This window comes from Gossypium arboreum, chromosome 10 (genome assembly GCF_025698485.1).
Source record: "Gossypium arboreum isolate Shixiya-1 chromosome 10, ASM2569848v2, whole genome shotgun sequence".
Classification (NCBI taxonomy): domain Eukaryota; kingdom Viridiplantae; phylum Streptophyta; class Magnoliopsida; order Malvales; family Malvaceae; genus Gossypium; species Gossypium arboreum.
This window is the reverse complement of record NC_069079.1, coordinates 131066264-131091801: the sequence shown is the minus strand read 5'-3', so window position 1 is coordinate 131091801 and position 25538 is coordinate 131066264. Positions and strand designations below refer to the sequence as shown.

The window sequence follows — 25538 nt, the reverse complement described above, 5'->3', positions numbered from 1 at the left end:
TTTTTTAGATCAAATTCCGTTATTAGTCCTGTAGTATATGTAGTTGTGGATTTAGTTTCTGTACTTTTTAAATTTTAGTCATAACTTAAACAGTACTTCTTAAACCTGTTAACTGAAATGACCTATCTTCTTTATGAGTATTATGTGACAATAATAAGTCTATATGACATTACACATGTGATAATATGTCTATTACATAAGATTTTAGAAATAGAAAATTTAACTTAACAAATTTAATGACTACCGCTTAGCCGAACTAAAATATTCAAATTCAAAATCTAATGAAATTAAAATGACCAATTTAAAGTACATAGACTAAATTTATAACTTATAAATAATACAGGATTAATGGTAGAATTTGACATTTTCTTTCTATCCTTAATATTTAATATTAATAAGAAATAAGAATGAGGTTTTTTTTAACATTAATTTCATTATAGGTCCTTATCATACATGTTCTTTTGATATAATACCTAGAATTACTCATAATCCCTCTTAACTCTTAAATAGAAAGATAATTTACTTCAACGCACTTGACCCACGTCCTCTTAAACCCTTATAATTATGAATAGTTGATATTCTATAACATAATATTAGTTAATTTGATTTTTTTTTAAAAAAGAAAAAAAAAGTAGTTGTTAGTTTAAGTACCAAAATTGAAAATTTATAATTAAATTTAATTAGGGTAAACTACACTAGTAGCCACTCAACTATTAGTAATTCTTTTTGTCGCCCAACTATGAAAAATTACAAAATGCTCACTCAAGTATTCAATTTTTTTTTTGGTCACCAACTGGCTAACACTAGCTGCTTTTAAAATTGACATAATAGAACTTTTAACCCTCAACATTTATAAGTTTTGCCAATTTGGTCTTGATTCTAAAAAAATAACCCTCAATATTTACACATTGTGTAATTTGGTCTTTTTTATCTTTTACAGTTTTGTTTTTCTTTGTGACATTAAGGTTGATTTTAAAAGAATGAGAAAATATGAAAATTATTATCTTTGATTGCATCCAGCAGGAATCGAACCTGCGCTACTGGCTCTTTCCCTTCAATCAAATTTAGTTGATAAATTTATTTTTTTCTAACTTTTTAGGTGAAAGAGTCACAAAGAAAAGCAAAACTACAAAAAACACCAAATTACACAATATTTTTTAGAATCAAGACAAAATTGAATAGTGGGATGACCATTTTGTAACAAAAAAAGAATTTTCCTAATAGTTGAGTGATTATTTTGTAACTTTTCATAGTTACGTGACTAAAAAAGAAAATAATCTAGACTTTAACAATTAATCAGTCAATTTATTATGATAAATTCAATGTTTTCAGAATCAAATGAGACGTAGCAATTAAACCGGTTAGATTAGAAATTTATTGTTATATATGTTTGGGATATACTGATTCACACAAAGATATTAAACTAGTCTTTAAATGGAGAAATTATTTTATGAACCTTTTCTACCACATCATCCATGATCTCGTCCAATTAAAAGAAGACACATCATTTCCTAGAAATTAACAATATTAACAATTGACTTGAATTATGAAATCTGAAAAGTAGAGAGACTAAATTCCTAAAAATACACATACAGGGACTAAATTCTTAATTTTCAAAAAATGTAACCTTACATATATACTCCAACTTCATCCTTTTTATTTTTAAAATTGAAAATAATAAAATAATGAAGAGGTTAAAGAATAGAAATATAGAATATTTGTTAATGTGAAGGTTGGATTATGTTACAAGACAATTAATTAATGTTTTGTTTTAGAAGGACAACCAAAACCAAACCTAAATGAACTAAAAAACACAACAGGTATCCTAGTAACAAACTACAAGTTTAACCAACATTAGTTTGATTAATTACATCTTAATTATAATAATCAAGTTCCTGTCATTATGTTCTTTACGCATTCCCTTCGAAACATAATTCGAAGGGAAAAAATGGCTTCAACTACATCAAACGCAACGCCGGTTAGCTCTACAGTATGCGTCTTCTTGAATAAAAACCTGCATTACAATAGCATGTTTTGGAAAGAAAACCCTTTAAACCACATCTTCCCTGTCTTAATGCTTCAAGTCATCTTGTCTGTAGTTGTCTTTCGGGTCATCCATGTTATTCTTAGACCATTGAAACAACCTAAACTTGTCTGCCATCTCTTGGTAAGTTTCTAATTTCTTTTCATGTTATTATGTTTATCATGTTCTTATATGGGTTTTTATTACAGGCTGGTGTGATTTTAGGACCTTCTGTTCTTGGTCGTAACAAAACATACATGGAAAACATGTTTCCAGCAAAAGAAGAGGTGGTAATTGCAACAATGTCACAGTTGGCGTGTAATTTATATACTTTTATCGTATGTATTAAAATGGATACAATAATGTTAACAAAAGCAGCCAAACATACATGGAAACTTGGTGTATGTTGTCTTGCTTTTCCTATTGTACTCATTGTTTCGGTTGATATTGCGAAACAACGTTTCTTCCCCGGTTTAAACCCCGGAAATCCGTTTCCGGTCCAATTCAGCGTCGTCTCGTCGTTGAGTTATTTCATCGTTGTTACGCGTGCTTTAGACGAACTCAATCTTTTAAGTTCCGAGCTAGGACGAATTTCTTCGTCTATTACGATGCTTAACGAGATGGTTTCAGCCGCTTTCGTTATTATCGGGATCGCTACGGTACAAAAAGAAGCTAAATCCGCTTTCCTTGCCATCCTTTCGTTATGTTCGTTTATAGTGTTTGCGCTCTTCGTGGCACGACCGGTGTTATATTGGGTTATCAAACAAACACCTAAAGGGAAACCTGTGAAGGAATCTTATGTCGTAGCGATATTACTGTCGACTTTTGTAATGGGAGTGACCACGGACGCTATAGGAGCGTCGTTTGGTGGGGCGTTTATGGTAATGGGATTTATTACACCAGACGGACCGCCGCTCGGGACGACGATTATACGGAAAAGCGAACTTATTCTTTACGAGTTTTTTCTTCCATTGTTCTTCGTTCGGATCGGATATTTCACCGATTTATCGGCAATAAAAAATTGGGGGGAATGTGCGACTTTTGCAACAATCGTTATCGTGGGATACATAGGAAGGTTAATAGCATGTCTTCTGTTTGCTTCATCTATGAATTTGAGGAAAAGCACTGCCGTTTTGCTTAGCCTTGTTTTGAGCTTACAAGGAATTGTTGAATTAATTCAATCCATTCAATGGAAACACCTACAGGTCAGATTTTTCTTCTTTTCTTTCCCTGCTTTTTGTTTAAAATATATTGTTAGTCCCTGTACTTTGATAAAATTTAGATTTAGTCCTTAAAAAGGTTAAAAACTAAGTCTAATCATTTAAATTGTAAATATTTTTTATCAAAATTTGTCAGTTTGACATTAGGGGTGAAGCTAAAATTTTTTCTTAGCTCTAAAGCAATTTTTAATATAGGGGATTAATTTTTAAAGTTTTTAAAGTACATGGACTAACCACAAATTTACCCTTTTTCTTTCTTTTTTAAAATTTTTATTACTAATAATAATGGTTGGTGTTTGTGTATATACAGCTAATAGATGATCAAACATATGCAACATCTGTGGTTAGCATCATTGTGGTAAATGCCATTATAACCCCAATAATAGAAATCTTATACAAACCGGCGGTGGAAAATTTCGATATGCTCCGACTAGGCACGAGGTCGCTCAGGACAACATCGAACGTCGGCGAGTTACGTATCATTACATGCATTCAAGATGAAGACAATGTCCCAAGCATCATTAGCCTACTTGAAGCATTGAACCCACAAGAAATTAGTCCCGTATGTGCCTATGTGATCCATCTTGTCGCGGTAGCTAGCCAAAGTGTTCCAACATTAGCCCCTTACAAGAACCACTTACGGGAATTCGTCCGACCGAGTGTCTCCGACAATATCATCCGAGCTTTCCTTAACTACTCTGAACACTCGAAAGGACCTGTTCAGATTCAGCCCTTTCAAATGATTTCGCCATATAAGTACATGCACCAACCGATTACTAGGCTCTCCCAAAGAATACATGCACCACTAATTATAGTACCATTTTTTAAAAGCGAAGAAGCACATAACATTGACGGTACGTTGCGGATTTTCAATACTAACATCCAAGCCACGGCGAAATGTACGGTGGGGTTACTTGTTGACCGTGGGCTAAGGAGCTCGATTATAACCACTTTTTCCTACAACATGGTGGTGATTTTCATTGGCGGAGGCGACGATCGAGAGGCTTTAGCGTTGGCGAGTCGCGCTTCGTGTCAACCGAATGTTTCAATTACCGTCTTTAGGATTAATTTAAGAGGGACTTATACATTAGAAGATCAAATAGAAAAAGAAGCGGATAACACTTTGTTTAGAGATTTTGAAGCTATGAATGTAAACAATGGTCGTGTTGAGTGCGTTGAATGGATGGCGGATGATGTTGAGGATGTAATGAAAGCACTTCGGTCATTAAAAAGTGGATATGATCTTGTTGTTGTAGGGAAACACCATGCGAGCCCGGAGTTACAAGCGTTGGAGAGTTGGGTGCAATATTTGGAGCTCGGGGTTATTGGCGATGCCATAGCAACGTTGGATTTCTCCGGGGGGAAGATGTCGGTTTTAGTGTTGGAACATCATCATCATCATGATGATAACAATCGAAAATTTGATAATTGTAGTTACTTTTCTTTTACCTAGGTAAGTTGTTTTTCCAGTATTTGGATCAATTTAGGGTTTTACTTAAATATAAGCTTGGTCAAATAGGATTGATCTTAGACCATAATACGAATTAATACACGTTTGATTATATAAAAAATAACAAGTTCTCTACTTTTTTTCGATTTAATTTTAACTTGGTTAATTTTGTTATTGTTGCAATAATTAGAAATTTATGATTTCAAAGAGGTTACAAGACTAATTTACCTAAAAAGGTCCATTTCTAAGTATATTTACGAAAATGGGCCAATTTCTGCATTATTTACCTGAAAGGGCCGATTTTGATAAAACGCATCCACGTAGGAGCGTTTAAAAGTAAATTTCTAGCAAATCGGGATTCTGGAATTCATAAATATTCTTTTCTTGAGAGTACAATATGCCTTATTATTACACTCAACACTTTAATATTTATTTACTTTTTTTAAAGGGTTATCTAAATAAGTTAAATTAGTTTAAGTATGGCACAACCATAATGTATTTAGAATTATAAGAAATTGATATAAATATTAAATACGTATTCAATTGAAATGGTAAAAACGAGAGAGTAGAGTTCGTGGTTTTATTCTGAATTCCATCATGGGTATGTATTTTTTAGAATTTATATAAAAACATAAAAATATCCCTCAAAATAATATTTTCCTCTTTCGTAAATATAACGGATTTTTAATAAATTAACGACCGAGATTATAATAAAATTTTCTTGTTGAGCAAAAAAAAAAAACTGAGCTAAAATCTAGTTGAGGATGACACTAACTCAACCAAAACTTTAAATATTAATATATGTATAATAATCTAAAGCCTTTTAATAGAAATATTAATATTTTGTCGATTGAACCACAGTTTAGCTGGCATCATTACTATGACAAAAATTTGGAGATACGCGTTTGGGTGTGCTTAAGTGTATTTTTCTCCTATTTAAGAGTTGGAAGTAGGATTCTAAGTAAAAGTAGTGATTGTCGAGGGTATAAAAAAGGAAATATTAATATTTTATCAATTTTTAGATTTTTTTTTCAATTTTAAGCTTTTTAGAATTTGATAACATACTTTAGTACGATACATCCGAATTTTATTTGGATTGACTATTTGTTTGTGTCAAATTATAGAATAAAAATTTGAAGAATAAATATCTTCTAAGCAAAGTTTTTAGAACCAAAATAGATGTTGAATTAGTCAAATCACTGGTTTGTATGATTCGATTAAATGAATCATTAAAAACATAAAAATAAAAATATTTAAAAAAAAAAGGTTCAGTCGGTTTTTTCCTAGTTCTACTAGCTTATATCGATTCGTAGGTTAACTAGTCTGATGCCTCTCTCTGAATTGGTACCTTGGTTAGTTCAACCAGTTCAAACAATCATGACTCTAAGCCTCTACACTTGGTATATTTGAAAATTAGTCCTCTTAACTTTTATTTTAAAGAATTTAATCTATTTAAAAATCGCTTTGAATAATATATAACCATATAATATTTTAATTAAAAACTAATGAATTAACTATTTGAACTAACTAGTAAAATTATAAAAATATAGAGCCCGATTTAAATTAAAAATAAAGGATAAGAATTAAATGTCAAATTAATTAAATCTCAAATTTAAGTATATTAAAATGTACGAAACTAAAAATTAACCATTTTCCAAAGAAAATTAGAAAAAAAGAGCCGGTGGATGTGTAACACATGGAGGAGGCCAAACATGCCCGCTTCTCTTAAGGTAGTATATATATATATAGATAGTTATGTAGATAATCAATGTGGGAGCTAGAGGGCTGATATGTGCTTCGACTATTTTAAAATGGAAAATTTTAATCAAGGGTATAATACCTTTTTTAGTCCTTCTAAAATTTAATTATTCAATATAATCCTTTTTAGCTTTTTAATTATATGTATAAAAATTGCATTTTGAGTCACTTTAAACATTAAAAATTCAATTTCAACAATTTTAACACAAATAATTTTAACTTTAGTCCCTCCAAAAATTTTTAATTTTATTTCGATCCTCCAATACAAAGTTGTTGCTTGGCCCCTGAGTCGGTGCTCCCCACTTCATCGATGAAAAAGGTTAAAAAAAAAACAGAATATTTGTTAATACAAGGGTTGGATTATGTTATAACACAAATAATTAATGTTTTTGTTTCTTTGTTTTACATGGATGAACCTAAATAAAATCAAATCATAACAGGAACATGATTGAAACTGCTAAATCCTTAAAGTAAATCAACAAACTACCTAATAATAATTTTCTGTCTTTGTGTTTGCTCATCTTCTTCTAACATAATTCATAGGAAAACCTGGTCAAGAAATATACATATAATTTTGTCTGAAAAATTGAAAGAAAAAACCCTGAAAGGTTTTTTCGATTCATAGAAGAAATGAATCCAAACACAACGTTCCGTACCCCTGTAGTATGCATCTAACTGAATAAAAACATGCATTACAATAGCATGTTTTGGAAACAAAACCCTTTGGACAACATCGTCCTTACCTTAATGCTTCAAGTCATCTTGTCTGTCCTCATCTCTCGGATCCTCCATGCTTTTCTTAAACCATTTAGACAATCTAAACTTATCTCTAATATCTTGGTAAGTGTCTAGTTTTTGTCCTGTTATTATGTTAGATATATATCTCTTGATACATGGTGAAGGAAATGGTTCACCCGATACGTAGAGAGCTGTCAGAGAGGTTATGGAAGAGATTTGTAGTAAGGAGAGAGAGAGTATTGGTTAGCTTCAAGGCCTCGAGGCCTTATAAAGGGTGTGCCAATCCCTTTCTGAGGCTCCATGTGTCCTTTTGCTATTGGTTCTACACTATCCGGGTTTAATCGTCATATTGATGTTCGTCTTTCTTAAGTTTAGGTTGCTCTATCAGGGTAATAAGTAAGTGCATTTTAGGGGTCAAAGTATAATTTTATACTTATATTATTATGTAATTTTACAATATTTTAAGGGTCTAAATGATAATTTTACCACTGGGGGAAGTCCACTGCTTGGCCCCTTGTTTTTGCCCCTGAATGCAGTGTATAGATGTCAAGCAAGCCGCCTTTGTTAGGGGTGTGGTTCCTAGACATTTGCTTGTCTTATTTTAGACTAGTGAGATAAGTGTCCTCTGCCACTGGTTGAAAATGCCAATCAGCACTTCATATATCATCTTCAAAAATCCTGCATATAGCTTTAGTGTTAGTCGCGTAGATATCAATTGTTAGATAAACCCTCTTTGCCTCGATCATTGCTTCTCTTACTATGAATAGTATAGTCTACTTAGAGACAATTCCTTGCATCGTGCAGCAGAAATTTAAGATCTTTAGACCTTGTCTGTTAAAGACAGCATAAGCCACACTGAATCCTGCTTTCCCTTTCTTCCAAGCTACTATAGCAACCCCGGACAACATATGATGCGAAAAAGTATTTCTAACAATTTTGTTTTGTGAACCACAAGTATGTTTTGCCTTGTCATTTCCCCCTTGCTTATCTTGAAAGGCTTGTACCCATTGTCCTTGCAAATATTCAGCCCTGCGAATGACACTGATAGGATTTACCTTATGTCCTTTAAAGCAAACTTCATTTCTGTGAATCCATATATTCCATAAAATACATATCATAGTAAACTGAACATCCTCCTTGAGTAAAGGAACAGAGTTTGTGTTAATGCCTCCTCTTCTAATGATCATATGCAAAATGAAACTTCTAGCACTTGAATGATTCAGTTCTATCGGTTTAATTGCCCTGGCCAAGTCACAAAATAGAAAGAACCGCTCATAAGACTCATTATACTGCCCGCAAAAGCAGCATGTCATGTCCACCCCATCGAATCTGTTTCCTAGTTCCTCTTTGCAAGGTAACACCTTCACACCGATTTCCATAAGAATAAGATGATCTTATAAGGAATTTTCAACTTCCACAGCGTCTTCCAGTCAGAAGTTGTCCACTCCTGTAAATATAATGTCCCTCCCTTGTAATAACATTGTAAGCTAAGCATTCATATCCTGATTTTTCCGAATATTCTCCATTATTATTAAGAGCCCAGACCCTCCTATTTGTCCCTCCAAAGAAAAGATAATGATCGTGATTTAAGAGTGTTTATAATTCCCTGATCCCCACCATTATCTACACTACCAGCACCTTCTTGTATACGTCCATTGGAAATGGTCAGGTTATTTCCACTCCTTATTTGCCAATCCATCCCTTGATCCCTACCATGAAGAATGCTTTTCCACACCCACGAGTCTGAACTTTTCCTTATGGCATTATCAAAAGTTATTGTAGCACAATACTTCTTAACAACAGTGTTTTAAACAAGCCAGTTGTCTTCATTATAAATTCTCCAAGCCTGCTTGGCTAGAAGAGCTTGTTTCATTAGTCTAGTTTTACGAATGCCTAAACCCCCTCCATTTTTGGCTTGCATAGCCAGTCCCAACTTCTCATGTGAATCCTTTTTCCCACTCCATCATTCCGGTAAAAGTTTCGAATAATTTTATCGATCTGATAACATACTTTGACTAGAGCTTTGAAGCTTACTTTGTAATCTGTCAATAAGCGGTTGGAAAAACCTAGCTCTTGATTTCATTTAATCTAGCGGGAACTCCAAGTATTTGCTAGGATGATGACCAACCTTTACCCCAAGATTTTGTCGGAAGAGTTTCATAAATACCGGATGACAATTTCTGCTTACCATCATATCAGATTTATCAAAGTTAATGGCTTGACCAGAGACTCTGCAGTATTGCTCAAGGATTCCTTTGATAGTACAGCATTCCTCCAGATTGACCCGGAACAAAATATAGCTATGATCAACAGAGAATAGGTGAGAGATAGAGATAACTTTTCTACTCATCTTGATACCATGAATTTGTCTCAACCAGAACTTTGGCCAAGATCTTATACAAGCTGAAACCATTAGCAGTTTCTGAAAGATCTTTCTTCGGGATAAGTACAATAAATGTTTTATTAAAATCCTTCACCATTTTCCCTTTGTCAAAGAAATCTCTCACAACATTTTCTACATTAGGTCCAATTAACTCCCAACATTCTTGAAAGAAAAGAGCTGGGAAGCCATCCGGTCCCGGGACCAATAGCGGCTTCATCTGGAACACTGCTTGTTGAATCTCCCAACTAGAAATAGACAAATCGAAAAGCCTTCTCTGCTGCCCTGTTTTCGCAAAGCAAGAACAATAATTTGGGGTTGAATAAAATTTTAATTTTTTATAATCTATATCTTTATAATTTTTAATTTGTAAATGATTAAATTAAATTTTTATAATTTTAAGAGTGTAATGTGTAAATTTATCTTTACTAATTTAAAATTTTAAAAAATTTTAAAAAGCTTGAATAGCAATTTTCTATTTTAGGAGAGGTCGTGACTCATGCCAATCCTCCTAGATTCACCTCTAGACTTTAAAAGTACTTATGTCAAGTTAATTGTGTACTAACTAAATTTGAAAAAGATAAAAATATCTTTCCTTTACAAAGTAAATTGTATTATTTTAAGAATATTTTTATCATTTTATATCTTTCCTATAGAAAAATAAAAATTATATATAAGATTTTAACCTATACCCATCTAATATATGCAATAATTATAAATTGAAGCAAATCATTATTTATTATTTATATATTTTTATAAATATATTTATCATATAATTTTATTTTTCATCCACTTCACCCATATATAGTAAAAATACTTGAACTAAGTAGCTTATTTTTAAACAGAGGCATTCATTGATGGTAGATATGTTTATAGGATTTTATTTATTTTAATTGTATTGTTATAAAAATTAATGGTAAAATTATGCTTTGCTCCTTTTCCCAAATTATAAAATTATGCTTCCATCCTTCAAATTATTTATTTATTTATTTAGTAAAATTTGTGATTTGACATAGTAGATGCAGTAGGACATTTAATTTAAACTTGGGTACTTCACTTCAAGGTTTAGACTGGCACTTAAGTGTATTCTTTTTTCAATTAAGTACCTAAATTTGGCTTTTTATTTCAAATTGGCACTTGAATTTGGCTTTTTTTTATCTGAATTAGTACCAATTTAAGCCAAAAAATCAAATTCTAGTACCTAATTTGACAAAAAAATAAGTTTAAGTACCAAATCGAATAATACCTAAATTTATTCGCTTTAAATATTTATAATTAAAGTTACTTTGATAAAGAATGATTATTGTCTTACCTAAATTTCTTCAATCCAGTAGTACCCAAAATCAGATTTCTTTATTTTCTTTATTTATGTCAATGTTGTTATACCCAAATTGACTAATCCTTGCAATTTTCTTTCATTTTATCTTTGTTCTTGTAGTTCTAACAACTATGGAAAAACATAACAAGTTAAAATACACTTCAAGTCCTTAAACTTTTCGTACATTCGTAATTTAGTTTCTTTACTTTTATTTTAAAGAATTTAGTTCCTTTATTTTCTAGATTTGAAAATACAAATACAATAGTTAACACCGTTAAAATTCTTATTTTAAATTCAAGATAATATAATCGGGGATAAAACCAAAACTCTATCAAGGGGTTGAGATAAAATTTTAAAATATTTAGGGTCAAAGATAAAATAATTATTCTAAAAATAAATAAATTATATTATTTATTTTTAGAAGGCCAAGATTATAATTCTTTGCATTTATTTGAATGACTAAAAGGCTTAAAATGAAATTTTAATACTTAAGGGGGATTATTAATTAAATTTTTCGATTTGACGAATGGCGGCCAAAGGCTTCATCTCTTCATCTCTAAGTACAGCTTTAAATAAAAGTAAATATATATGTATATATATATATAATAAAATATATGAACTTGAAGCATATTTTTGTTTTGTAGTAAGAAATTGGAGAAAGTCAATTACAAATTAATATAGACAATATTAGAATTAAACAGTAATGATTGATTATTTTATCGAATCTGTGACAACTTTAGGAGCAACATGAAAAATTTGGGATCAATCGAAAACTCTTTTAATCTCACCAGAATATGAGATGCAAAATTCATTTCTCTTAAAATCTGCTTAATGAACACTCTTCATTCACATTTGCATAGTTTTTATATTCATAAAACTTGAAGCAACAAACAAGATATCATTAACAAAAAAAACACTTAAAATTTATCATTAATATTATCTTTAAAGAAAAGAATACAACTAAGAATCAAACGAATATGGCGGCTGGTCCACTTTATATCTATCAAAAGGAAAATACAGAAAAAGAGCAATGAACTAAACCTCCCCTGAATTTTTTATGCTAAGAAAATGACAAGGAAAAAAATAATAAGGATGATTAACAAAAGGTTAATTGTGTATTCAACCCTTCTTATTTTGCTTTCTTGAATTTTGGTTTATTGTTGTGTGTTGGTGGTGATTGAATCTTTAACATATAGGCAAATCCGGTGGTGGTGCTTGCAAAGACTGTAATTCTCCGAGCCCGTTTTCGACAACAAATGCCATGGCTAAACCCCATGTGATATGAACATCCAAATGACAATGCATTATCCATACACCTGGATTATCAGCAACAAATCTAATCACTGCCCATCCATTAACAGGTACTCCAACTGTGTTTCGTTGTGGTGGATCAACGAGGTTGAATTTCGATGTATCGGTTTTAGGATCGAAGTTTCCGAAACCTTCGGCAACGATGTAGAAATCGTATCCATGAAGGTGGATTGGGTGGTTTTCGGGTGTGACAATGCTTGTATCTTGTAACACGATTTGTACTTTTGAACCGTACTTGAGTTTGTAAAGTTTGGTTCCGGGTACCGGTTGGTAAAGCGATTGGCTTACGTTGCCGGTGTAATCGAATTTCAATGGTGGGGTTGCGGGGAAATCGGTGGTGAACACTCCGGGAATCCCGTGTTGGTGAGCTTGTAATAAAGAGAAGTTTTGTGGGAATACGAAGGATACATTATTCATGCTAGCAGTGAAACGTGTACCGTTCGGTCCTTGGCATCGACTCGAAGGGAAATTCGGTGGGCAGTTGTTGAGTCCTAGACCGACTGTGAAGAAGAGACTTTCGTCGATTTCGGTTGGGACTTCAACTTTTCGGGGACTTCTAAGGCTTTGGCTGAAAGACGTGACAGTGTTAGTATCATTGTAGGCAGGTAGGGACGGCATGATTGGTTTGGGTCCATTGATGCCTTTCTTGGCAGGGCAGGGTGCGGATTTGTATTCGAGGATGGCAGTGGTGGTAGTATTGTCGAAAGGTGCATTTTGGGCGCTTTGATAGGCACGAGCCGCCATGTAGTATCGAGCCGGTAGTTGGTTGCCTTGGATTAGAACATCAGTCGTTTGGCCAGGGCCTAACATGATGACCGATGTGGTGAAAGGCTTGAGGTAGGAAGCATCCGCACCAACGACCGTGAACTTATGGTTGGCCACGGTGAAGAAAAGCGGTTGGTTGAGCGCAGCATTAATGACTCTAAGGAGGTTCGTCTCACCGACGTCGATGGGCACTATCGTAGTATCTGAAAAAGAAAAAAATGGTTTGAGGATGTAAATGTCGTGCAATATAATATTAAACCCGAAGATTTGAATCGAATTAATAGCTAACCTTTGGAAGAGCATTGGTAGAGATCACCAGGTTGACCATTGATTGTATACGCATCAGAGTTATTAGGAGCTGCCCCTGTCATTGTTGCTTGCCTCACAACATCCATGGGGTTTGCATCCCACCATTCACCGAGTATGATCTCCGTTTCGCGCTTCGGCTTAGGGAAAGGGTACGATTCGCCTTCCCTCGGACGAATAATGATAGCTCCATAAACAGTAGCTCTAAGCCATGAACTATGAGCATGCCACCATAATGTTCCTTCTTGTCCTTCAATTGTAAACCTATAAGTGTAACTTCCTCCCGGTCTAATCGGACACTGCGTCACGAATTCCGGTCCATCCGCCCATCCGGTCCTCATTTGCCGAACACCATGCCTGTTTAATGATGTATAAACATGAGGAACAATATGTTAAACATCAATAAAAGTATCATAGAAACTCTTGTACTAAGAGTTAAATTGTTTATTGTCCTCTCTCTTAAAAAAATAGACAAATTAGTACATCTACGTTAGATCAAAAAGTAAATTGCTTATTCCGTTAAAAAAATCTAATCCATTTCTATTGTTAAAAACTAATTCTTGTATAAAAATGCATGAAATTTTTAATGAAAATAATTAATTTACTCTTTAATCTAATATATGGGACTCAATTTGTCTAGATTTTTAGTACATGTAGGTTTTATATTATGCATGCATGCATAAATTAATATTTTTCTGTTTATCATATCTATTTTACAATTCATGAAAAAGTTAAAATCTTGACCCGTGACACATGTATCAACATATACAAGTTAATTAAATTACCAGTGAATGGTGGCATTATATCTGGCCTTGTTGACAACTTCAATTTCAAGGGTATCACCATTTTTGACCTCCAAAGTAGGACCAGGAAGCATACCATTCACAGTGATAGCCATATGAGTGTTGCACAGCCTCTTCACTGGTGTTGCTTGAATCTGTTTCAATTCATATACATATAACCAAAGTGTCACATTTTTCCTCAAAAAGCAAAACAACAATCAATGAAACAAACAAAACACACAAAAAAAACAACATACAACAAATTGATGCCTGTGAACTTCACCATTAACCCAACACAACATTGTAGAACAAATAAGAAAGAAAAGAATGGTCTTAAAAGACTCCATAGCTTTTAAAAAAAGCTTGGGGTTATTGTTTTAATGGAAAATTAAAGAAAATTGTGAGTGGATGAGAGAGATATAAGATGGGGTTTTTATAGGAAGATTAAAAGACAATAGTTGTTTGAGGTTGGAGGGTGTTAGGTTTTTTATTCAACAAAAGGGTGAAAAAAAAAATTACTAGGCAAAATTTAGTTCAACCTTGTATAGTAGGAGTTGTTGCACCCACTAGTCTATTAAATGTGAATAATTTTTTAAAATTTTTCTTCTGTTTTTCAATGCTTTGCTTGTTTTATAAGGATTATTTTTCATGTGGGAGAGGGTTGATTTTTCAGCAAATTTCATCATTATTATCAGATTTTGTAGGGCAACAAACCCTAAACGCATCAAATTTAAGAAAAAAAAAAAAGCATACTATTCAAAGACAAAATGAAGAAAGTGAGCCCTCATAGTCAACATATATTTTTGTTAATATAATTTTGGTCCTTTTAACTCGATAACCCCATTGAAATGTTGTCTAGATTTTGTATAAAATTGGGATACCATGATAATCAGGGGTGAAGTCGAAATTTTCTTTTGAGTCCAGATTAAGTTATATATTTTTATAAGAGTTAAAATACAATTTCACTTTTGTATTAATTTATATCTTTATGGTTTTCAAAAGGATTAAATCGAATTCCGATATTTGGGGGAGCAAACTATAATTTTACCATACATTTACTTAAGATTTTATGAATTTTGGGATCTAAAGCAGCAACTTCCCATTTTAAGGGTGAGCACTCCTCCCTTCACATCATAATACTCAAGGACCAAAATGAATTTATTGCTTTAAGAAATAGAATTTCTTTTTGGAGATTTAAAAGCACTTTCTTATAAATTAGACTTGTTCTAATACACAATATAAAATTTTTTTTTGAATTTATTGCATTTCTTTCCCCAATTTTTCAATTTTTTTATATTTTGGAATTAATTTGGTATTTTAATTTAGAAATCAAAAGGAAGTAATTAACGTGTGAGACCAAATATAAATTTCTAGAAAAGCATCCTAATAAAATATATCATTTTCTTTGAAAGGGACTGAGTCTATATATATATATTCATTACAAAAAGTGAAAGTTTAAGTTGATTATTAGTATTTTAATATTTGATCCGTGGTATAATGTTATATATATAGGTAAAAGTATCATGGAAGTCTTTATATTAGGAGTCGGATTATATATTGTCTCCGCCACTCAAAAATGGTAAATTAATCCATGTATGTTAAATCACAGAGCAAATTGGTTCTTTCTATTAAAAATTTAGTCCGTTTGTACTGTTAAAAACTAATATAGTTAACGGAATAATCAAAAAGTGACACGTGGCATGCCACGTGTACCTCATGGTTATGTGCAATGATCAATTTTTAACTGTAAAAATAGATGAAATTTTGAACAAACTGGTCAGTTCGCTCTTTAATCTAACATACAAGAACTAATTTTTTTAGTAAAGAGGACAAAATCGTATCCGACTTCTAAACTTTATACATTATCAATGAATTAGGTGATGAAATATAATCTATTTTGAAAAAAAATAGATTCATTTACTTTCATTTCAAATGATGTGTCATCATTATGATATTATAAAAAAAATAATTTTATCATCATACTATTTTATAATTTCTTTTTTAACTTTTCAAGGGACTTAGAAGAAATTTTACCATTTTTCAAGGAACCGATTAGTTTAGTTTATATGTTGACCCTGAAAAACCACCCACATTGAAATTAATAGTAATTTGGTCTTCTTTCAAAGAAATGACGACTGTAAACACACCCACCAATTTCATTATATTATTACTAATAATAATATGCTTTCAAATAAAAATACAAATAATAATGGGTTAATTACACTATACATTTCTCAAATTCAAAAATTTTTAATCAACTCCTTAAAGATGATACGTTTGTACCTATCTTATGAGTTGTCAAGCGCGGAGCCATGAATTTTATTTAGGGGGTTCGAGATAAAATTATAAAATTTTGAAGGGCCAAGGTTAAAAATTTTTACGTTATTAATTTTTTTGGAAGGGTCAAAATGAAAAAAAAATTTATTCAAGAGATAAAAGACTTAATTTGAATAATTTATATTTTAAGAGGGATTAAAAGGAAAATTTCCCGTTTTAAAATAACCCTCTTAAATTTGGATGATGTTGTTTGTTTGTTTTTTTTTTTTTTTTAACTCATTCAATCAAAACTATCCGTTACGTAAATATATGTTTACAATTTGATACACATATTTTAAAAATGTTTCACATCAGATCCTAACATCATTTGATGATTAAACCGATAATTAATCCAACGAATGAAGTTGGTTAATACAATATAAATACTTTGAGAACATTTTGGCAATTAACCCAATGTTTTATTTATTTTAAAGTAGTGATTTTGATTGAGTCTAACTTGTGTTTTCTTAACAACTTGTTTGTTGGGGATGTGGATACTTGAAGCGGTCAATTTTGAGTTTTATTAAATGTCTGAATTAGGTAAGTTGTCACTAAAAGACAGTTAAAAAGATTTTGGGAAGCAACATCTTATGTAAGGTCTTATGTAAGAAAATATTGTTTACATTATATTTCATAACATATATATATATATATATATATGTATGTAATGTTTGATTCTAGATTTTCTTCTTGCATGTTCCCATGTTTGATGACCTAAAACAGGTCCTAGTTGTCTTTCTTTTTGACTGTTCCAATTTTCAATTTCTTTATAGATATATTGTTTATTATATAGGAAAATTAAAGTCTTTTGGGGATTTGGGTAAATTGCACCTAAGGTCACTAATTTATTAGTAAATTTACGTTTTGATCACTCAAAAGTTTTTATTTAAACCATTGGGTTGTTAACTTAAAAAAAAAAAAAATTCAACCAGCAAGCTCCAAGCAGCCATTTGACGATCAGTACAATGGATTAGTACCTATCGATGAGTAGAAAAACTTACCTTAGATTTAAGTAAATTTGACAATCAATGTCGAAGATCAGAATGAGTATAGTTTATTATTTATTGTTTAAATTTGTCAGAAAGGTTTGAATGAAAAAACACGTCTTTGAATACGAAAAAAAGAATGGATCTATTAGCTAAAATTAATTCCCAGCACCAGAATTATTAGATTTTAATGATGAAAACTAATTATACCAAACACCATTTAACTTGTAATGCAAAAATTGTTCATATTTAATTAAAAAAATATTTATAAATAGCAAATTGTTTTTTTTATATATATTTAAAAGGAAAAGAATAGCCTTAAATGGTGCAATTATCTTTAGGAGAAAAGAATAGAAACGTTGCAAAATAAGGACCATATGCATACTATGGCAAGAAAAAGACCAGATTGGGTGCATCTTAAGCACGTTTATCAAGTTTCACCTTTAGGAAATAAAAATCCCTTTTTTTCCCGAGTTGTAATGTTCCACAACACAACAAAGTTTTGTCTGAAATTACTTGAGAGATAGGTAAGTGTATCTCATGTTTGACATATAGAGATCAATTTTTAATAATAGAAATTAATGAAATTTTTAATAAAAGATAAATTTAATCTTTGATCTAACGTATAAAGATTAATTTGACCATTTTTTGAATAGAGAGCTTCCATGGTACTTATTTGTTAGTTATTCAGAACAAGGATTGAAATAGAGCAGGGTAAGAACATATGTTGTCAAATTCATCATCGTTCCACAATTGATACTTTTTGCCCTATTATCCACTTTGTTTTACTATGGATGTATCCAGTGGGAGAAGGTAGAGCCCTAACCCCGCTAAAATAAAAAATTTCTATGTTAGACCCCTAAAAATCTATTAAATTATAACTGTAAAATTATAGTTTGCCCTCAGAAATAATAAAATTTTGATTTAATTCTTTTAAAAACTTATAAAGATATAAGTCAATACAATGGTGAAATTACATTTTAGCTCTCATGAAAATATAAAATTTAATCTCAACCTCCTAAAAGAAATGTCTGGCTTCACCCCCTAGATACATATTATCATAATCGCTTTATACCCATTGTTCAAATCTATCTCGTCTTGCACCGCATATTTTTTTTTAAAAAAACTCCATTTAAAATGTAATGATTTGGGTTTGTTTATGAAAGTAGCTACTATCTTAATATGTTCTATAGACAACATAAAAGAAAACAAAGTTTTATTATTATTAGTTACAAATTTCTTGGCTCATGTAATGATTAGGGTTTGTTTGAAACAAGCTATTGGTCTATGCTATAAATTAGTTAAAGATGAAGGCCCCCTAAGCTATTGGCTATATAAATAGTAAGAGAGAAAAAAAATTAATCTTGGAAAACAAGAAAAAATGATTTAGCCTTAAGGACTTGGTTATAAAATTTTTGTTCAATGGCAAGGACCAAAAGGAAAAGTCATTATATTTGAGTGACAACGGTTAGTCTCTTTTAATAGAAGCATGACAATAAAGGAAAGAGGGTTAGGATTAAGATTAGATAGGTGAACAACATATTTTGAAGGAACAATTAACAAAGTTGGTAAAAGTTTGTTGCTGACTTTTCATAATCCTTTTGAGGATAAAGAAATAAGAAAATGGGTAATTATGAAAGGGAATTTTTTTTATTTTGATCCTTCTACTATACACAAATTTGGGATTTAATCCTTATGTTATGATTTGGCGTAATGTCATTTGTCAATCAAAATAGTTAAAATGATTAACTCATCATTAGAGATGTTCATGAATTGAGCTGAGGCTTAATTTTCTATTCAGACTTAGCTTAACTCGTCCAAATGGTTCGTTGTAGCTGAACATATTAGAGGGACCAAAATTGAAATTAGACCAATAGAAAAGGTTGTGATCAGTAATGATAAAGGGTCTTAAAAGGGGAAAAAATTGATAGAAAAACAGAAACTGAAGTTTCTTTGTCAAAGCTTCTTGCTTTGCCTTTCATCAACTTTTTCTTTGTTTATTACCCTAAAAGAAAGAACTTCTTTCTTTATTTTCCATTGTTTTTTTTCCCCCAAATTGACTTTCAGTGGTAGTTATAGGTGGGTTTGAAATTATTGAATTTCTTGTGGCAAAAAAATTATAGAATGTTGTTGTTTTGAAGGTAAATTATAGAATGTTTAATTCCATCATTTTCAGACATATTCTGTAATAAGAAAAGTTACTTAGAGATTTCTTATTGTCCCAAAAGTTAGATGGTTAAATTCTGCTATTAGTCCTTATTCGTTGCAAAAGTTGTGGATTTAGTCCATGTACTTTTCAAATTTTAGAATTTTAGTATTGTCCCAAACAGCAGCAGTCAAATTCACTTTGTTAAATTCAATTACTAGTTTTGTACTATGCGTATTGTTGTAAATTTAGTTTATTTTCTCTAATTGGATCATTCAAAGTCCCTATGTTTTACGAATTTTAAAATTTTAGTTTTAACATAAATGATAATCGATAATCCATTAACTAGATTTTTAATGAGTAATATGTGAAAATAATAAGCTGACATGACTACACGTATGAAAATTTGTTCAGTACATCAGATTTTGGAAATAACATAATTTTACTTAATGAATTTAACAATTATTGTTTGATGATGACTGAAATTTTAAAATTTTAAAAGCACAGGGATTAAATTCACAAGTTTTGTTTAGTACAAGGACTAATAGTAGATTTTAACAAAAATCAATCTAAAGACGACGACGGATAGTGAAAGGGAAAATTGCTATTTGGGAGTTAAATCATTCAAATTTTCAGCGAATATTTTTGGTCTTTTTCTTGTGGTTATAACTTAGGGTAAATTAGTTCATATATATTAAATCAAAAAGTAAATTGGTCTTTTTATGTTAAAAATTTCATTTATTTGTACCATGATTGCCACATATATCTTATGCCGATATACAAAGACTAGTTTTCAACAGTAAAAATAGATAAAAATTTTAATAAAAAGACTAATTTTTAACAGTAAAAACGAATACAATTCAACTCTCCGACTCTTAATATGCAATTCACATTGATACCAAAAGGGGAGACTTGTTGAATCAACAATTCCATTTATAGTAAATAAAGAAAGAGAATCAGAAATTTCAATATGCATCCTGCGTGTATTTGAGTCAAATATGAATAGTGGGAAGCTCGAGTTTGAATTCGACTCAAAATTTAAGGTTCGATATTTTACTCGAGTTCGATCAAATATTAACTTTTAAGTTTGAGCTCAAGTATGATTATTCTTGTTTATTAATTTTGATATTCAAGCTTGAACTCATACTCGATTAAACTCGTTCATACTTAAACTCTTTATATAACAAAGATAAAAATATATTAAAATATGAAATACGATTAAACTTGCAAGCCATTCGAATTGAATATTACAAAACTCAAATTCAAATTTATAATTATCGTATTTAATTTCGAATTTTTTTAATCAAACTCGACTAAATTAGTGAGCAATGATGAATCATTTACGGCCCAAACCATTAGTGTTTAGGCTCAACATCAACTTCATTCAAGTATTTACGCCAACTCTTTTGGACTTGTCTGAACGGAAACAAAAAACAGCCATGATTGCTAGAATAAGTTAAGTTCTTGCCAGTGGATGTAATGAAACAAACTATTAAACAAAAGGGTAAACTACAATAGTAGTCACCCAATTATTAATAAATTTCTTTTTTGGTTACTTAATAATGAAAAGTTACAAAATTGTCACTCAATTATTCAATTTTGTCTTTTTTGGTCACCAGCTAGCTAACAATGATAGCTTTTAAAATTGGCATAATAGCAACTTTAACTCTCAATATTTATAATTTATGTCAATTAAGTCTTGATTCTAAAAAAATTAACCTTCAACATTTACACATTGTGTAATTTGGTCCCTTTCTTTTACCCTTTTTGCTTTTCTTTGCAACAAAATATGAAATTTAGTTGATACATTTGTTTTTTAAGCTTTTTAAGTGAAAGGATCACAAAGAAAAGCAAAATTGTAACCCAAAAAATAAAAACAAATTACACAATGTATAAATTTTGAGGGACTAAATTGACATAATGTATAATGTTGAGGGTTAAAATTGCTATTATGCCAGAAAAGTCAAAATTAAATAGTTAGATGATATTTTGTAACTTTTCGGTATTAACAATATCACAACAATTCAAGACAACATCTTGGATCAATTGAAACATAGTCATAATTACAAATTCAAATTGGTGTTACACAAAATTTATTATGAACTTTAAGATTATATTGTAAGAATGAAAGAATTGAAACATACTGAATCAATCAAATTGGTGTTACACAAAATTTATTATGAACTTTAAGATTATATTGTAAGAATGAAAGAATTTATACTCTATTGCCTATAGCATATAAACCATATATCATGACGGTGTAGAACTAGGTGGTGTATCTGCTCTAATCTCTTCTAGTTGCTGAAGAACCTGTTGAACTTCCGGCCTTGCCGACGGTGATGGATCGACACAATGTAAAGCCAGCTTCAAAGTGTTTAACAACTCATCACTAATGGAAGATGCATCCTTCATCAGCTCAAGATCGAATACTTCATTAGTCCACTCTTCTTTCACTATAGAAGCAACCCATTGCGGCAAATCCATACCGTTCATACCTTCTCCTGGAGATTTCCCTGTTAAGAGTTCCAATATGATAACTCCAATGCTATACACATCAGTTTTCGTGTTTGCTTTCTTGAGCTTCGAAAACTCGGGTGCTCTATAGCCTAATGCACCAGCTGTTGCAACAATGTTTGCATTCGCAGCCGCTGTCATTAGACGCGAGAGGCCAAAATCGGTTATTTTAGCTTGTGTATCGTGGTCTAGTAACACATTGCTCGATGTAAGGTTCCCGTGTATAATGTTCTCTCGTGTATGAAGGTGTAGAAGACCTCGAGTAATCCCTTTCACGATCCTCATCCTTGTTGGCCAAGCAATAGGCATTTCAGGCCCTCGAGCTGCAAGAACACGGTATTAGCCAGATGAAAACCGAAATCCGAACAAAACAGTTCTAGTTTGAACTTTGAAGTTTACTTACCATGCAAGAAAGTTGAAAGACTCCCTTTAGGCATGTAATCAAAAACAAGAAGCTTTTCACCTTTAGGTCCTAAGTAATAAGCTCTCAAAGCTAGTAGATTCGGATGCCGGATTTTGCCAAGTGCGGTGACCTCGTTTTCGAATTCTCTCGGAGTTTTCATGATCTTTTCTCGAAGTCTTTTCACTGCCACTTGACTCCCATCTTCTAATGTAGCTTTATAAACAGTTCCATAAGTACTTTTCCCCATAATCTCAGCTGTTGCACATAGTAAATCATCAGCACCAAACACCATGGGACCATCAAAATGGACTAATTTACCTCCATTTTCACCACTTTCAACATCAACACCAACAGGGGGTGAAGTTCCCTTAAGACCACTTCTTGTTGTTGTTTGACCTTGTTTTGATGTTGTCTTTTTTCTGACCAAACAAGTTATCAAAATGCAACAAAGAATAAACAGAACTATAAGAAGAGCACCAGCAGCTATTAGGATTATGTCTTTGGTACTAAGTTTCCTATGGTTATGTCCTGATGTATGTTTATGTCCTGATGAAGGTGGGTTTGGAGAAAGACATGGTGTTGAACCAGTATATCCACATAACTGAATGTTACCAACAAATGAGCTTGAATTGAACTTTTGGGAGAGTAAAACCGGAACAAGACCAGACAAGTTGTTATATGAAACATTTAAAGAACTAAGACCAGACAGGTTTGTGAGTGAAAATGGGATTTGTCCACTGAGTTCATTCTCAGACAAATCAAGTTGAACCAAACTAGAAATGTTGCCTACACTGTCTGGAATTGTACCACTTAACTTGTTTCTTTTCAGGTTCAACATTACAAGAGAAGACATATTGGAGAACAGACTAACAGGCAAGTTACCATTAATGGCATTGTAAGAAAAATCAAGTTTCCTAACCATGGTAACCTTACCTATATCATTTGGTATTGACCCAGTAATCAAATTATGGCTAAAAGAAACCTCTTGAAGCTCACTTAACTTACTTAAAGAAACAGGTATAGTACCAGACAGGTGATTATGGTCAAGTGTGAAGTACTGTAGTTTATTCTCACCAGTTGAACCCCAAGAATCTGGTATGGAACCAGACAGGTTATTATGTTGTAATGCAAGAAAAGTAAGAGAATTAGAATGAGTGAAACTAACAGGAATGAAACCCGAAATCGAATTGAAGCTAAGATTAAGCCTAATAAGCTTGCTAGAGTTCACAAGACTCTCCGGGATTGTCCCTGTGAGTAAATTGTTACTTAAATCAAGTGTTTGAAGCGAAGGACATGAACCTAATGAAGCAGGGACAGAACCTGTGAGCTTGTTATTGAATAATTGAACTCCTCTAAGATCAGGTAAAATGCCTAAAGTAGAAGGAATAGAGCCAGTAATAAAATTATCATGTAAACTAAGCTTACGAAGAGCTTGAAGTTGACCAATTTTATCACTGATTCTACCACTTAAGCCTTTCCATGGAAGCTGGATTACAATGACTTGACCTTTTGCACATTTGATACCGAGCCACCTGCCGGAACAAGCGCCGTAACCCGTGTCATTCCAGCTTCTTAAGAACCCTTTTGGATCAATCAATTCTTGTTTGACTGCTTGAAGTGCTTGGAAATTGGATGATGTTACAATGATACCATCCCATGCTTGACTTGAAACTGGTGAAATGAAGAAGTAAATGAATAGGTGAAGAAATAAGAAAAAATGGGTAATATGTGAAATGAAAAACCCAAAATTTTGTTGATGGATAGCCATTAAAGAAGGAAGGAAAGGAAATGGTTAACAATGGAGGAAGGAATGAGGGTTTTTTGTAGGATGAAAGTGAACATAAAGGAAAAGAAAATAATATAAAAAATAAATAAATAGGAGACAAATTAAGTCAGGTGGATTAACGGCTAGTTTTGTATAATTTTTCACCATTTTTCAATGATTTTTTAGCTGAGCTTTGACTAAATTGATTATCTTCATGGATCCAAGATGGGGTGGGGGGTGTTCTCTGTCATTGCTCTTTGGTTGTGGCCGCTCCCCTTTAACGGCTAGCTTTTCTATCAAAATGGGTCCTTCTCTCCTCTTCAACGGCTAGCTTTTCTTTCAAATGGGTCCTACTGTACACATGTGCTGTGGATTATTATAATTTATATTATATTGGGTAAATTGCATCCAAGGTTATTAAACTATTAATAAATTTACTTTTTGGTCATTTAACTTTAAAAAATTATAAAATAGTTATTAAACTATTCAAAAGTTTTTATTTAAGTTATTAGGTTGTTATGCGCTTTTTTTAAAATTCAGCTAGCGAGCTCCAATGGATGATTTAATGAACGATATGATGGATCAGTACCCATCGATGAGTAAAAGTATATACCTTAAATCCAAATCGATCTGACGATTAAAGTCGAAGATCAGAGAAGAAGCTGTTTTGATTTTGGCTCACAGATTCTTGATGTTCGTAATTGTTTCATAAATTGTAGAATAAAAGGGGAAGAAGAACTTCTAATTGATGCAGACAACAATTTTAATAGTCAAAAAATATAAATAAAAATTTTTGAATAATTGAGTGATTTAACTAAAATTTACCCATTACAATCTTACATGCACAAAGCTACAAAATATTGGTCAGCATTTTTACAAATGAATGACCAGAATACCCAGACCTGGTTTTTTGGGGTTTGGTGCCAAAAGGGTTTAAAGATTGGGTAAACTACATTCAAAGTCATCAAACTATTAGTAAATTTATGTTTTGGTCTTTCAACTTTAAAAAGTTACAAAATGGCCATTGAACTATTCGAAAGTTTTTATTTAAGTCACTGAATTATTTTTAAAAAATTTATTTAAGTCACCGAGTTGTTAAGTTTTTATTTTAAAAATAAATATCTGGCCATCTAACTCCAAACAATGATTCAATAATCAGTACTGATTGACGAATAGAAGAGCATCATTAAATCCAAGATCAGAGAAGAAAGCTATAGGGGTTTTGGTTCATAGATTCGTGATTAACAAAAACAATTCCATAAAAAAAAATTGAACTGTAGAACAAAAGGGGAGAAGAGCTTTCAATTGGTGCAAGCAATATAAATAAAGAAGACCATACAAAAACGATTTTAACAAC

General features: G+C 31.8%; 3 protein-coding genes across 4 annotated transcripts; 1 reads left to right on the top strand and 2 right to left on the bottom strand.

Annotated features, from left to right (window-relative positions):
* The first annotated feature begins 1948 nt into the window (after positions 1-1948).
* Positions 1949-4696, top strand: LOC108462263 (cation/H(+) antiporter 15-like). Its single transcript, XM_017762234.1, has 3 exons — positions 1949-2167; positions 2233-3228; positions 3554-4696. The coding sequence occupies exons 1-3, from the start codon at positions 1949-1951 to the stop codon at positions 4694-4696; spliced, it is 2358 nt and encodes a 785-aa protein (XP_017617723.1).
* A 7092-nt stretch (positions 4697-11788) lies between these two features.
* Positions 11789-14480, bottom strand: LOC108463214 (laccase-5). The gene is made up of 4 exons (XM_017763154.2): positions 14309-14480; positions 14055-14206; positions 13253-13626; positions 11789-13166 (listed from the first exon to the last, which is right to left on the bottom strand). Exons 1-4 carry the CDS (start codon positions 14396-14398, stop codon positions 12073-12075), a joined length of 1710 nt encoding a protein of 569 aa, XP_017618643.1. The 5' UTR covers positions 14399-14480; the 3' UTR covers positions 11789-12072.
* A 7111-nt stretch (positions 14481-21591) lies between these two features.
* On the bottom strand, positions 21592-24450 carry LOC108461174 (probable leucine-rich repeat receptor-like protein kinase IMK3). 2 transcript variants are annotated; one of them, XM_017760909.2, is made up of 3 exons: positions 22735-24450; positions 22417-22671; positions 21592-22336 (listed from the first exon to the last, which is right to left on the bottom strand). In XM_017760909.2, the coding sequence occupies exons 1-3, from the start codon at positions 24182-24184 to the stop codon at positions 21750-21752; spliced, it is 2292 nt and encodes a 763-aa protein (XP_017616398.1). In that variant the 5' UTR covers positions 24185-24450; the 3' UTR covers positions 21592-21749. The 2 variants fall into 2 exon arrangements, with proteins under 2 accessions (XP_017616398.1, XP_017616397.1); XM_017760908.2 differs by having other exon boundaries at positions 22417-24450.
* Positions 24451-25538: the final 1088 nt, after the last annotated feature.